This window comes from Salvia miltiorrhiza, chromosome 1 (genome assembly GCF_028751815.1).
Source record: "Salvia miltiorrhiza cultivar Shanhuang (shh) chromosome 1, IMPLAD_Smil_shh, whole genome shotgun sequence".
Lineage (NCBI taxonomy): Eukaryota > Viridiplantae > Streptophyta > Magnoliopsida > Lamiales > Lamiaceae > Salvia > Salvia miltiorrhiza.
In genome coordinates, this window is record NC_080387.1 from 26,603,517 (window position 1) to 26,617,233 (window position 13,717).

Genomic DNA, 13,717 nt, shown 5'->3' on the forward strand with positions numbered 1-13,717 from the left:
GTTTTCAAATTTTGAAATTCATATTATGCAAATACGTTATCTGTTTTATCACAAAATTTAATAATTTTTTTATTACTAGATCATTATTTTCAACAACTAAATACAAAAAAAAAAAAAATATGCTTATAATACTACCTAGATATTTGTTGATAATAATGGACCGCAATATTTTATTAAATTTTTTAACTTAGATAATTTTGTTCATAAAATATGTCAACACATAATCATGATGGATAAATTCTTTGTTTTTATTTAAAAAGATAATTTATTATTGTGCATTTACACATACACATATATATTGATTAAATTTAAGGTCAATATAAATAGCACATGTTTTATTAATTTTGGATAATAAAAATATAAAAAATATAAAAAATCAAAGTAAAGAGGAGAGAAGATAGAGAAAAAAATATTTATTTTGAAAATTTAAATAAATAATGTTCATGAGACTGAGAGAATATTATAAAATGTTTATGACAGTTGTCTGGTGCGCTCAGTACTGGGGTTTGGAGGGTTGGGTCCTTGTGGTTGCTTCACGACGCAACTTGATTTTCTGGCAGGCTGTTGTTGGCGTTGAGTTCTCCTTCAGGAGCTGCACGATGGGTAGCTTCAAGCTCGATCGTTGGGGAAGTCGTCCCTTCCTTAGTTTATTTTTTTTTATTTTTTTTTTGGCTTATGTTGTTATTTCTGTTTTGGATTTTGGGTCTTATTTGTTTTTCGAGTTTTGCCAGCGAGAGTCGGGACGACCTAGAGGCGATGGTTTCGGCCGGAGCTTCTGAGGCTGTCTCTTCCGCTCTCCTGTCTTTTGATGACTCTTTTTCTCTAGATAAGTATTCTTTTTACTTTCACTGGCGGGTTTTCTCTTTTGAGGTTTTAACAAGACTCGACCCTTAGTATGTTTTTCTTGTGCTATCAAGGGTTTTTTATTCTAATAAAAGCTATATTTAATTAAAAATAAAACGTATACTTATCGTAAAACCTACTAGCTATAAGAGCATCCGCATTGGGGTTACATGATAGCTTACTTGATGGGGGGGACCACATTGAGTAAGGAGGCCGCATTGGGATTACATGATAGTCTACATGATTTTTTTAGTTTTGATTTTTATGCTTTTCATCATATAAATTTAATTGCTTAAATTTAAATAACACATTTTACTAATAATTAAATTTCCATTAAAATAAAAATCCTAAAAATTACATAAAAAAAAAACTTAAAAACATAATTAAAATAATAGCTCTAGATCAGTCCACGACGCTTGAGCATTTCTTGGACCATGTACTCGTGTCCCCTCCTTTGTGCATTGCTCATATGCGTTGTATCCAAGTTGAGAAGATGCATATCGAGCTCCTTCTCCTTGAGCTCGTTCTCCTTCTCCTTGAGCAGGAGATCATTTCTCCTTCAACTCGTTCTTATTGGCATACTCGGCGGTGATTTTTTTCAAATTTTGGTCGGACCGCTCCAATGCCTCTTTGTATTCCGATGGCTGCTCGGAGCTTGCCGCCTTCCCCTTCCCCTTCGCCGCTCTCGCCGCCGCCTTCACCACCTTGTTCTCAATCGGCCGGGATGACGAGATCTCCTCGCCCGACGCCGAGGTGGTGAAGCTGCCCTCCTCTATAGTCTTTGTCATCTTGGAGGAATTCACGTCTCCCTCGAGATACATCGACTTGAACTTGTGATTGACACAGAGAACTTTCCACGCGTTCCAATAGTTGAAGGCAGCATTATTTGGGCTCCGACTTTTGAAGAGGATTTGGGCCTTGTCCCAGAGCATATCGTCAGAATGGCCGGAAGTCCACTGGGTGCGAGTCTCCACCCAAATACTCTCCCAGAGCCGCACATCATGGGCCACTCGGGCAAAGTGCCCTTGAATTTGGCAGTGCTTGAGGTTGGCGCCGATGAGGGGGTTGACACGGTCGACAATCCGTGTCCAATACGCCTCCCCCTTTTGATCGGCGCCACGGATGGCGTCATTGGTCTCCTCCGTCCAAATTTGGACGATGAGGTCTGTCTCGTCGGGGGCTGTGGGTATGATGGATAGTCTTTCCTTCCACCACCGCCGCCGACGCCTACTTGTCGTGCTTGACCTTGTAGGCGATTTCATTCCTCCGCCTGCCTTTCTTCGATTTGGCGGCACTATGGGCTGCCGATGGCTCCTCCTCGTCGGTTGGAGGATCATCCCCCAAGTTACATCCCTCCATTGAGAGATGATAGTCGTTGGAGAGATCGGGGCACCAATTTAGATCATAATAGTTTGGGTTGTGTGGATCCATGAAAATTGTAGAGGAAGGAAGAAAGTTGAAGGAAAAATTGAGGAAGAAGATAGAAATTGAAGGAAGAAAGTGAGGAAGAAGAAGAAGGAAAATAGTAGATAAAGAGGAGAAAAAAGAAAAAAAAGAAAAAAAAAAGAGAAATATGCAAACGGTCAAAAAGCACGCAAAACGAAATAGTCAAAGCTGCCCAATTTTTCAAATTTCAATTTTTTTTTAATATGGCGTGTGTAAAGCACGCGCCGAATGTCATGGCTATCAGGTATACACGATGCATTGTGTAGCCCTCGAGTGAGGTAGGGCTACAACGCCCTACACGATCTCACCCTTTACTTGAGTAGGATGGATCATTTAGGTAGCGTTGTGGGTGCTCTAACTTAGAAACTAAAAATTTCAATAGCTAATATGCCTACGATTAAAATACTCCGTATATTAATATGTATACACGTGTCTAAACTTTATGACCCTAAGGTACGTGCTCCGTTTAATACTACTAGGCATTTATCGATATCTAATTCAATTCAAAATGTGATTGGAATGCGTTGCTATAAAGTTTGGTCGGATAATTTAATTCCACACCAACATTTTGCAACTTTTTTTTCTTTTCTTGAACATAACATTTTGCAACTTAAATATATAGATTTGTGTATCGCAATCGGTTTTTTATTGTTTGCTCAAATTTGAAATTTTGTAAGACACACGAAATACATGCGTCACAACTTTTAGCATCTTAAATTCCTCGTTTGATTGATGCCGCGCTGAGTGCTGAGGCACACATCTAAAATTCATGACCTCAAGATATATCTATTTTATCGTACGTATATTAATTTAAACGAAACAATTTAAATTTACTGATTTAGGAGTACTTTTTAAACAAGGTGACACCAGTTAAACTTTATGATGAATATCCATTTTTATTTACATTGGTACTAATCTCATAAATATCAATATCATATTGCAATAATAACAATAATACATAAAGTATTGTATAATTTGAGCGTATAAGTTGTTTTATTACAACTACCCATAACCCAGCTAAAACGTTACCGAAATTCCCTCAATAAATAAATAATAAATAATTACCCAAAATAAAAAAGTAGGAAAGTGGTTGTCCTTGGTTTGTTTCTCTCATTCTGCTCTCTCCTTCCCAATTTGTCAGTCTCCAGCTCTACTCCCCTCTACTTTCTCTCTCTAAGTTCTTGGGTAACTCTTTCATCCTTTTATTTTTTCGGTAATCCTTTCTCTCTCTTCACCAAAGGCGTTGAAGAAGCTCATTTCTAGGGTTTCCTGTATGAATCTTGTTGTCCTTTTCATCTTGTTTCACTTCAGTTTGGGATGAATTTTTTGGGAGCGTTGGTTTTTTTGTGAGGTTCTTTGTTGTTTTATTGTTAAATGGGTGTTTAAGGGTGTATTTTACTGCATTTTTGGCTGAACTTTTTATCATACATGTGTCCTTTTTTTCTTGAAAAAAATAAATAAATTGTGTGTTTGACTTGTTATTTCTGGATGCACTTTTACAGTGTTTCAAGAACAGAGAGCAGCCACTTTTTCCTCTTCTGTGAGGATTTTTTTTGAGGTACAAAACTCTGTAGCTGGCTGCATTTTGCAGGGTTTTGTGTGAGTGTGTGTTTCGGTTCAATTTCTGGGTTTTTTATTTTATTTTATTTTATTTTTTCCCCTTTTCTGACATGCATGGGTGTAAATTAACTAGATTCGACAAGCTTAAGACCCTGGGTTTTACTTGGTAATTTTATCCTTTGTTCTCAGTCATCTTCGTGGTCTTTATTTTATTTTATTTTGTGGTGGTGGGGGTTTCGTTTGTTAAAATTCACGTATTATTCTTGGCTTTCTCTTAAAAGAGTAATTTCATTTTCCTCTTTAGCGGCTAATTTTGATAGATCTATAATCTTCTATGGCTGGCTCTACTTTCCTTAGTTGTAGTTTGACATGCATTTATTTTTATGACCGTTACTGAGTGGAACATGGGTAGATGAAGACTTTTGTTTTTTTTTTTTTTCAAATTTATCTGCATTTCTTTTGTCAGAGCTCTTAGCTTGTGTTCTGCAGTTCTTCAGGTTACTCCCTTGGAGTCTCTACTTAATAAGCTTCATTACCTCTTGTACATTTTAAGTTTTCTTCAGTTTCCGGTTTTTGACATTTTTGAATAGCTGCTATTGTTATCATACACACGATATTGTCCAGATTTGCATGTTGTTGTTGTTCTCTCTCTGTGTGTGTGTCTGTCAAAAGAAATCTTTTAGTTTATTGTCTTTTATCATCCAGATCCCATAAGCATTTGCAAGGAAATGTGGGAAGTAGAATTTCCATTAGACTTGTGATTTTGCATTTGATTTGGACGGCTTGCTCTGCTGTGGATTTTTATAGCATTACTTCGTGGGTGTGCTGTTGTACTTGATACCTTTTGTCAATGCATTTTATTTAGACGATAGAAATATTCATCTAATTGCCTCATGTTTGAAGAGTATGCTCTTCCATGAGGAAGAGAGTCAATATACTCTGGATCATTTTACATTGTTACACAATTCCATTTGTGTAGTTGTTTTGTTTTGGTGGGAAACACACCTTCCTAATATGCTCTTACTAGCAGAGTTCACATTTTTTTAATTATATGCGCGATTAATTATGGTCCTTTCTTACTAGATCTGGCAATGGATCCATCTGAGCATGATGGAAATGGGGCCTCATGAAGCTCTTCCTCCTCCACCTCCCGTTCCTCCAAATGTGACTCCTATAAAAGTTGTTACCGAACCAGAAGTGAAAAAAGTTTATCCGGGCTCCAATGGCTAGACGTGGGTTTGGAACTAGAGGAAACAAAGTTCCTATCCTAACCAACCACTTCAAAGTGAATGTGAATAATGTTGATGGGCACTTCTTTCATTATAGTGTACGTTTGTAGTCACATAGTCTCTTTTCATTTTCTGTGATCATAAGATCATTGATTAATGATTATTCATTTGACTCTCCAACTCTCTTTCATGTTACTTGATAGGTTGCCCTTTTCTATGAAGATGGCCGCCCTGTTGATGGCAAGGGTGTCGGTAGGAAAGTGCTTGACCGAGTTCGTGACACATACGATTCTGAGTTGGCTGGCAAGGAATTTGCTTATGATGGAGAGAAAAGTTTGTTCACTGTTGGCTCACTTCCTCGCAATAAACTTGAGTTCACTGTTGTGCTTGAGGATGTAACATCGAGTAGGTGCGTATCCTCTCTGTTACTTAAAGGTTGTTACTGAGGTATTATTGTAATTGTGGTCTCTTAATGCTTGTGCATTCCTGCATTCAGGAACAATGGGAATAGCAGTCCCGGAGGAAAAGGGAGTCCCAATGAAAGTGATAAGAAAAGGTTAAGACGCCCTTACCAGTCCAAAACCTTCAAAGTGGAGATAAGTTTTGCTGCTAAAATTCCTATGCAAGCCATAGCAAATGCTTTACGTGGCCAGGAATCAGAAAACTCCATGGAGGCCTTTCGGGTTTTGGATATCATCTTAAGACAACATGCGGCAAAGCAGTAAGTTATGCTTGTGCATTGAAATGCTAATGTATGCATTTAAACATTATTGTATCCTTTCTGTCAGGGGTTGTCTTCTGGTTCGTCAATCGTTCTTCCATAATGATCCAAAGAACTTCGCTGATGTTGGAGGCGGTGTTCTTGGCTGCCGAGGATTCCATTCAAGCTTCAGAACTACACAAAGTGGCTTATCTTTGAATATTGGTAATGTCTGGTCGCTATATATTATTCCCACCTATATACTAATATTAGCCATTTTGGGTTTTGAGTATGTATCTATTGTTACCATATGGTCTCTTCTAGTTTTTTAATTGATCATAAATGCTGGCTGTATATATCCCAGATGTATCTACGACCATGATCATCCAGCCAGGGCCTGTTGCTGACTTTCTGTGTGCCAATCAAAATGTGAGAGATCCGTTCTCAGTTGATTGGGCAAAGGTGAGAATAAAGCTTCTCAGTCTTCCTTTGTGATTGCATAGAGGGTGCCTCTATTGATTAGATTTTGTCTTCAATCCTAATTTTTCAGGCCAAACGCACTCTTAAGAATTTGAGGATCACAACAACTCCTACAAACCAAGAGTTCAAAATAACTGGGTTAAGTGAAAAGCCTTGCCGAGAGCAACTGTACGGTTCCTTGTTCCCTTCAATTTTCCTTCTTTTCTTTCAAATCCTTTGCACCAATTTAATAAGGTTAGCCTTTTGAAAATTTGCAGGTTCACACTAAAGCAGAAAAGTAAGGATGGTGATGGCGAACCGATAGAAGTGACTGTCTATGACTACTTTGTGAAGCACCGTAACATTGACTTGCGATATTCTGCTGATCTCCCTTGCATTAATGTTGGGAAGCCTAAACGACCAACATATTTCCCTGTTGAGGTGGAAATGTGGATTAGATTCAATTCTATAAAATACTTATTCACGAAAATGTTATGTTGATTGATTTTTGGCTTGTATTAGCTATGTTCTCTGGTCTCATTGCAACGTTACACAAAAGCTCTGTCAACTTTCCAACGCTCATCCTTGGTTGAGAAATCACGACAAAAGCCACAGGAGAGGATGTCGGTGCTGAGTAATGTATGCTTTCTTCTGTTCTAGATTTCTATACACCTAGTATAGTATGTAATTTTCATCTTACTTCTTTTACTTTTTGGTTATTGCAGGCTTTGAAAATCAACAACTACGATGCTGAGCCTATGCTTCGTTCTTGCGGCATTTCCATCAATGCTAACTTTACTCAAGTTGAGGGCCGTGTTCTCCCACCCCCTAAGGTATGTTTTTGGCATACTTATAGTCCTTCCACACTATGTCATGCATATGTGTAAGATTGATTATGACAGTGGTGTTCAATATATTGTTGATAAAATGCATTGTTCCTTTAATGTCTTTATGTTTGAATGCAGCTAAAAGTAGCTAACTGGAGACGATCTGTTTACTCGGAACGGAAGGTGGAATTTCAATAATAAGGTTTAGTGCACGTCACCTTTTCTTTTAGAAAATATCTGAATGTAATTCCATGTTTTTATAACCCCTTGTATGTTCGGACAGAAATTTGTTAATGCTTGCAAGATTGAGCGCTGGGCAGTGGTTAACTTCTCTGCTCGCTGTGATGTGCGCAGCCTGATCAGAGATCTGACGAAAGTTGGTGAATCAAAAGGAATAGTATGTCGTCCATATACTTTTGACCTGGCTGTTTATGTTTGTAAATGACTGGGTTGACTATATACAATTTTTATGTTAGACTGTGGAAGAACCATTTGATGTTTTCGAAGAAAATCAGCAGTTCAGACGTGCCCCACCCATGGTTAGAGTGGATAAGATGTTTGAAGAGGTGCAGTCGAAGCTTCCTGGCCCACCAAAGTTTCTACTTTGTTTGCTCCCAGAGCGAAAGAATTGCGACATCTATGGTTTGTGTTAATATTTTTATATTCGGTAATTTTCTGATAAGAGTTAAGATTAAATTTGATATGACTGTATGATGGACCAATCTTGTAAGGTCCATGGAAGCGCAAAAACCTGTCTGATTTTGGAGTTGTCACTCAGTGCTTGGCTCCCATGAGAGTCAACGATCAGTATCTTACCAATCTTCTGTTGAAGATTAATGCCAAGGTTAATTTCCAAATCAAATTCTATCTCATTTTCCTAGACATTTCTTTGGTAACATTCATCTTAAGATAATCAACTTAAGATTATAGCTTCAGGCTAGTTTGCAGCGTCTTTTGCTCACTTTTACTTTCTGGCAGCTTGGTGGGCTGAAACTCTATGTTAGCCGGTGAGATATCTCCTTCAATTCCTGTAGTATCTAAGTCTCCCACCCTGATTCTTGGCATGGATGTGTCACATGGCTCACCTGGACAATCTGATATTCCATCAATTGCTGCTGTAAGGGCTTTAATCCCCCTTGCTCTCTATATATTATATTTTCATTTCCTTCATCTTCTGTTTATATCCTTTACAGGATCATTGTTACTGATTTCCTATGGAAGGTTTGATAATTTTGCATCAAATTGTACTTAAGTCAAAATTTAAACTATACAAGTCCATCAAGTTTTTCCTCTTATTTGTACATTCAATGGAGACTTGTGTTGTTTACTATGCAGGTTGTCAGCTCGAGGCAGTGGCCTTCAATTTCTCGCTATAGAGCTTGTGTGCGCACTCAATCTCCGAAGGTTGAGATGATTGATTCACTATACAAACGTGTGTCCGACACTGAAGATGATGGAATCATGAGGTAAGATTTTTGGTTAAAGTTATTTATTGCTGTTGTCTTAACTGTATGGCATTTATTACAGTTCTAGCTCACTCTTGTTTTTCATTGCTCTACTTAGTCTCTGATGTACTGCAATTCAAAATTAGGTCATGTGATAATTGACATTACAACTGGAGCAAACAATCTAACCTGCATCTCTATATTAACTTGAAAAAGTAAAATGCTTGTTTATGATGTGTGACCTAATTTTCTTTCATTCCTATTGTAGGGAGCTTCTGGTGGATTTCTATGTGAGTTCTGGGAAAAGAAAGCCAGATCAGATTATCATATTCAGGTAGCATTGTGAACCTAATATATCTGTCTCACTGGCAAGATGACAAATTGAATCAAGCATATTGAGCAGTATTCGAGTTGTATTTAAGAGGATAATGAAATATACCTTAAATGTATTCCAAATGCCCCAAGTTAAGAAAACAACGGATTTAGAAACTAGATATAGAAATCAAATGTTCTTTGCATTGTGTCCTAATGTAAGATGAGTCCAGTTAAGAAAACAACGAATTTTAACTTCGAGTTTTGAGAAGGGAGTGATACACTGGATCTATCTTGTACTCAATCACTGTCGATAAATTTTTCTGTTGCTTATCAACAAAAAAAGGAAAGTTCTCATAGATTAAGTAGGTTTTTGTTTGAGTTGGGTGTTGGAGTGGCAAGAGTTCACCTTAAGCTGTACGGTTAGATTTCTTGTATTTATGTTTGGTTATTTGCTTTGAATGAACTCAGAGATGGTGTGAGCGAATCACAGTTCAATCAGGTTCTGAATATTGAACTGAACCAAATTATAGAGGTCAGTGCTCCCTCCATTCTCCATTGTCCATCATTGCAATACATATGGCTTATAGTTCTTTGGTTTTCCTTGTAAATGCAATGAGGCATATCTAGTTCTCAACCATTTCTTCCAAACTCTGTAGTCCTGCAAGTTCCTAGATGAAAAATGGAATCCGAAGTTTGTGGTCATTGTTGCACAGAAAAATCACCACACCAAGTTTTTTCTGCCAAATTCTCCTGATAATGTGCAGCCAGGTGATACACTTTCACACTATCATTTTCTTGAATGAAATTTCCTCAATGTCCTATGGGAGTGGAAGAATTTGATTCTCATTGGAGTTTATTGCTATTCCAATTTTACAGGGACAATAATAGACAATAAAGTTTGTCATCCAAGGAACTATGACTTTTACTTGTGTGCACATGCTGGGATGATTGTAAGCATCTTTTTAATTTCTTTTATGCATGCGAGTACTTTTATTTATCAACCATCAAGAATGACGTTTTTTGAGAAATTGTTTAAATTTGTGTATTAAGGTTGGAATTTGTTCTGTGTTTGAATTCATCGTGTATTTATTTTGTAAGTCAAATGCTTTTACATTTATTTCTGCTCCTTGTCTAATTCTGAGCTATGTCGAGTGTCTTGATTTGTTAGATTCCATCAGCAAATCAAGTCATGCTTTATAAGTTATAACTTATGATTTCACTCTTTGAACTTACATACTGTACAGTAGTCTTTGAGTCTTTCCTCGAAATGAGGTTATAGAGGAACCTGCTAACTTGTTTCAATTTTCATTTGTAGGGCACAACGAGGCCTACTCATTACCATGTCCTATTAGATGAGGTGGGCTTTTCGCCCGATGACTTGCAAGAACTTGTCCATTCCCTATCTTATGTGTAAGTGGATCATCAGATCGGGAAAAAACCAATATACACTACAACACTACCGAGTGCAGTGTGTTGAACTCTTTGATTTATCCTAACACTCTTGTCATGATCTTTGCAGTTATCAGCGCAGTACCACGGCTATATCCGTTGGTAATTTAAAGACTAGAAGATTTCTATTTCTATACATCTTCAATGTTGGTGTTCTCGACTTCCAGTTCCTTATCTGACTCTCCTGTTTGTGTGCATTCTGCAGTTGCCCCAATATGCTATGCCCACTTGGCTGCCACCCAGTTGGGCCAGTGGATGAAGTTTGAGGATGCGTCGGAGACTTCATCTAGCCACAACGGGGCTGGGCCAGCTACTGCTCCACCTGTTCCCCCGATGCCTAAGTTGCAGGAGAGTGTGCGTAACTCTATGTTCTTCTGTTAGGGTGCCTGTATTATGTGGACTACTAGGTTGTATGCAGCTTTTCCGCATGACTTGAGACGTTTTCCTATTGAGAGCAGAACTCGTAGCTTTTAGTGTGTTGTATTTAACCGTGCAGATCTCCCCGTTGCGATGTTTTTTGGTTATCTCTGTATTGATCGCACGGGAGGGCAAGCTTGTTTCAGTTGTGGCCTTTGTGAGGGCTCTGAATCTGGCTATGCTCCTAAATTATGCATTAGGGTTTTATCCGACTCCTAAATATCCTGTTGCAAATGCTGATGTGTTGGTTTATATTAGTTTTATTGTCAATGTTAAAAATGAAGCTCCCCTACTTCGAATTCGTGAGTTGACATTGAATTAGAGGTCACGGCAAAAAGTAAGACAGATGAGAAGAAAAGATTGGCGAAGAGAAAGAGTTGAAGAAATTATAGGTCGTCTGGGGAAGTGAGAGTGTATCTTTTGTCTGAATATTGCAAGTGCTGGTGGGGTGGTCTGTGAAGAAAAGTGTGCAACTGTGAGTGTGAGATGTGTTGGGGTTTAGGATTATAATTTTCCTATTTTTTATTTTAAATTTAGTGGAATTTGAATTATATATATATATAGTAATGGAATCATATAGTACTCAAGCATTGGAATACCAATTCCGGATCATATATTTTATTTATGTGGCACATTAAAAATGCGATATGTTGCATCATATATTTTATTTATGTGGCACATTAAAAATGCGATCTTCGAAGGGAAAATACACATAGGTAAAAATGAGAATATAAAATTGGCTATTAAAAAATACATATAGAGGTAAAATGAGAATAAAAAATTGGCTATTGAAGAAATATATATCTATTTTTTTTAATGCTAGGATCGCATTCTACAAGAAAATGAGTTTACACAAGAAATTAAGAAATATTGAACATGCCAGTAATGCAGTTGAATATACCAATAAATTTATTGAACGTTTAGAGTTTTTGGGATTCGAAACCTGGATACGTTCAACACAATTACCAAATGTTTATCAAAAATCTGGATGCGAAATTTAATCTTAATTATTGATCATTAGATGGATCATGATTAATGGCTGAAATTGTTTCTCCTTTCTTTGCAAACATTTATTTTCCTATTGAACTTCCTCATATATATATATATATATATATATATATAACACTAGATAATTCATGAGCTTGATATATAATAAAATTTTCAATGACTTCATAATTTAAATCAAAATAATTGAAATTTAAATTAATAATTTTAAATAAATGATTTGATTTTAGACTGTCACAATATTCCTCAATTAAATTATAATTAATACTCTCCTCATCCCCTAAATCATACACTATTAAAAGTGTATTATAACAATCATCGATTTAGTGCACTTAAGTGTGATGATGATCCTCACAATTTAGCATAGTCCCAAAGTTCGATTGATATTTCTTTTTTACGGTGAAGATACTGAATGAATTTTGTTGGTTTGATTGTTGAAATGCATTTGAGTAAAATTGTTATCGAAATCACGTCTAAACTTTTGAAATTGTGACTTAAATCATGTCTAAATTTTTGAAATTGTTACCGAAATCACATTTGTATATGCCTGAAAATTTGGAAAAGAAAGACTGTCAAGAATTTACCACAAAAATATTAATGCTAGAAAATTGTGTTTTCATATAACACAAAAATTTGGGTACAACCAGGTGTACTGTACAATCGGGTTGCCCCACACCCAGATCCTAACTCGCATTCTGATCCAACCCGCGTCTTGACCCAAATCGTGTAAATGACACTATTCGGTTATATAAATGACACAGTAACATTTTAAAATGTTAGAGTGTCATTTTCAATCTTATAGTGCCATTTAAAATATTATAGTGTCATTTACAATCTTATAGTGTCAATTGTAGGAAGTGTCATTTATATTTATGAATAGTGTCAATTATACACAGTGTCATTTATACGCAATGTCATTGATATAACATAATAGTATCAATTACAAGCAGTGTCATTTACACAATTTGAATCAAGTTGCGGGTTTGGATCAGGATGCGAGTCAGGGTTTGAATTGAATGTGAGTCAAGCCAGTCGTACGATACACCCGATTGTACCTAAGACCACTTCTTCATATAATACTAGTATGCATTTCCGAATGCACGGGCTATAATAAATTTAAAATTTTAAAAATTAACTTATATAAAATTATTAAAATATCGTCATTTTTGGAAATTACGTATATTGAAAAAATATTACAATTAGTTGAATATTATGTATATTCTAAAATGAACTAATACAATTTTCTACACCTAATTTGAATTTTAACAAAATTATTAAATTTAAAAATCATACTCCCTCCGTCCGCCAAAAGTATTCCACTTTGGCCGGGCACAGAGTTTAATAAAATGTGTGATGATGTTGATGTAGTGGAGAAAGGGCCCCACCACTTTATGAGATGTGTGGTTGAGATTGAATTTGGGGTGAGTTTTTTGTAAATAAAGAGTGTTTGTAAGGATAAAATATAAAGGTGGATGGTGGGACCATGGCTTAAAAAGGAAAGTGGAATACTTTTTGCGGACGCCAAATATAGTAATTGTGGAATACTTTTGGCGGACGGAGGGAGTATAAAACTCAATTGTATATTACTCCCTCCGTCCCACTGTATCTGAGACTCTTTCTATTTTGGGCGTCCCATTGTAAGTGAGACTCTTTCCTTTTTGGGTAAATTTTTTTCCCTTTAAACATCTTTTCACTTTTTCACCTACACACAAAATACACCTTTCTTAATTCCCATGTCCAAAAAAAGGGTCTCACTTACAGTGGGACGGAGGGAGTATTTAAATTTCATATTTCAAATACAATTAATATGAAATAAATTATTAGAACAATCCAAACACAAGACAAAATATATGAAAATAATTAAATGCACTATAATTGGCCCTCTTTCATAAAAACATAAGTTTTATAGCCCTAGTTTATAATAGATAAGTTATATAGTCATTTTAAGTTTAAAAGACTATAACACTCTTTGACTTTTTTGTACTCGATGGCGCCATCGTGTACACTCTTTTAAGTTTAAAA

At 36.4% G+C, this 13,717-nt stretch overlaps 1 protein-coding gene across 1 annotated transcript; it reads left to right on the plus strand.

The window, feature by feature from the left end:
• Positions 1–4,940: 4,940 nt before the first annotated feature.
• LOC131017177 (protein argonaute 4-like) lies at positions 4,941–10,969 on the plus strand. The gene is given in 26 exon segments (XM_057945913.1): positions 4,941–4,976; positions 4,978–5,061; positions 5,063–5,176; positions 5,282–5,487; positions 5,575–5,799; positions 5,867–6,003; positions 6,143–6,240; positions 6,329–6,426; positions 6,516–6,678; positions 6,760–6,876; positions 6,963–7,070; positions 7,203–7,217; positions 7,219–7,266; positions 7,348–7,461; positions 7,541–7,706; positions 7,796–7,908; positions 8,043–8,054; positions 8,056–8,181; positions 8,400–8,530; positions 8,778–8,843; positions 9,293–9,356; positions 9,481–9,592; positions 9,701–9,774; positions 10,140–10,234; positions 10,344–10,375; positions 10,479–10,969. Coding segments are annotated over 26 exon segments (2,730 nt in total). The 3' UTR covers positions 10,655–10,969.
• Positions 10,970–13,717: the final 2,748 nt, after the last annotated feature.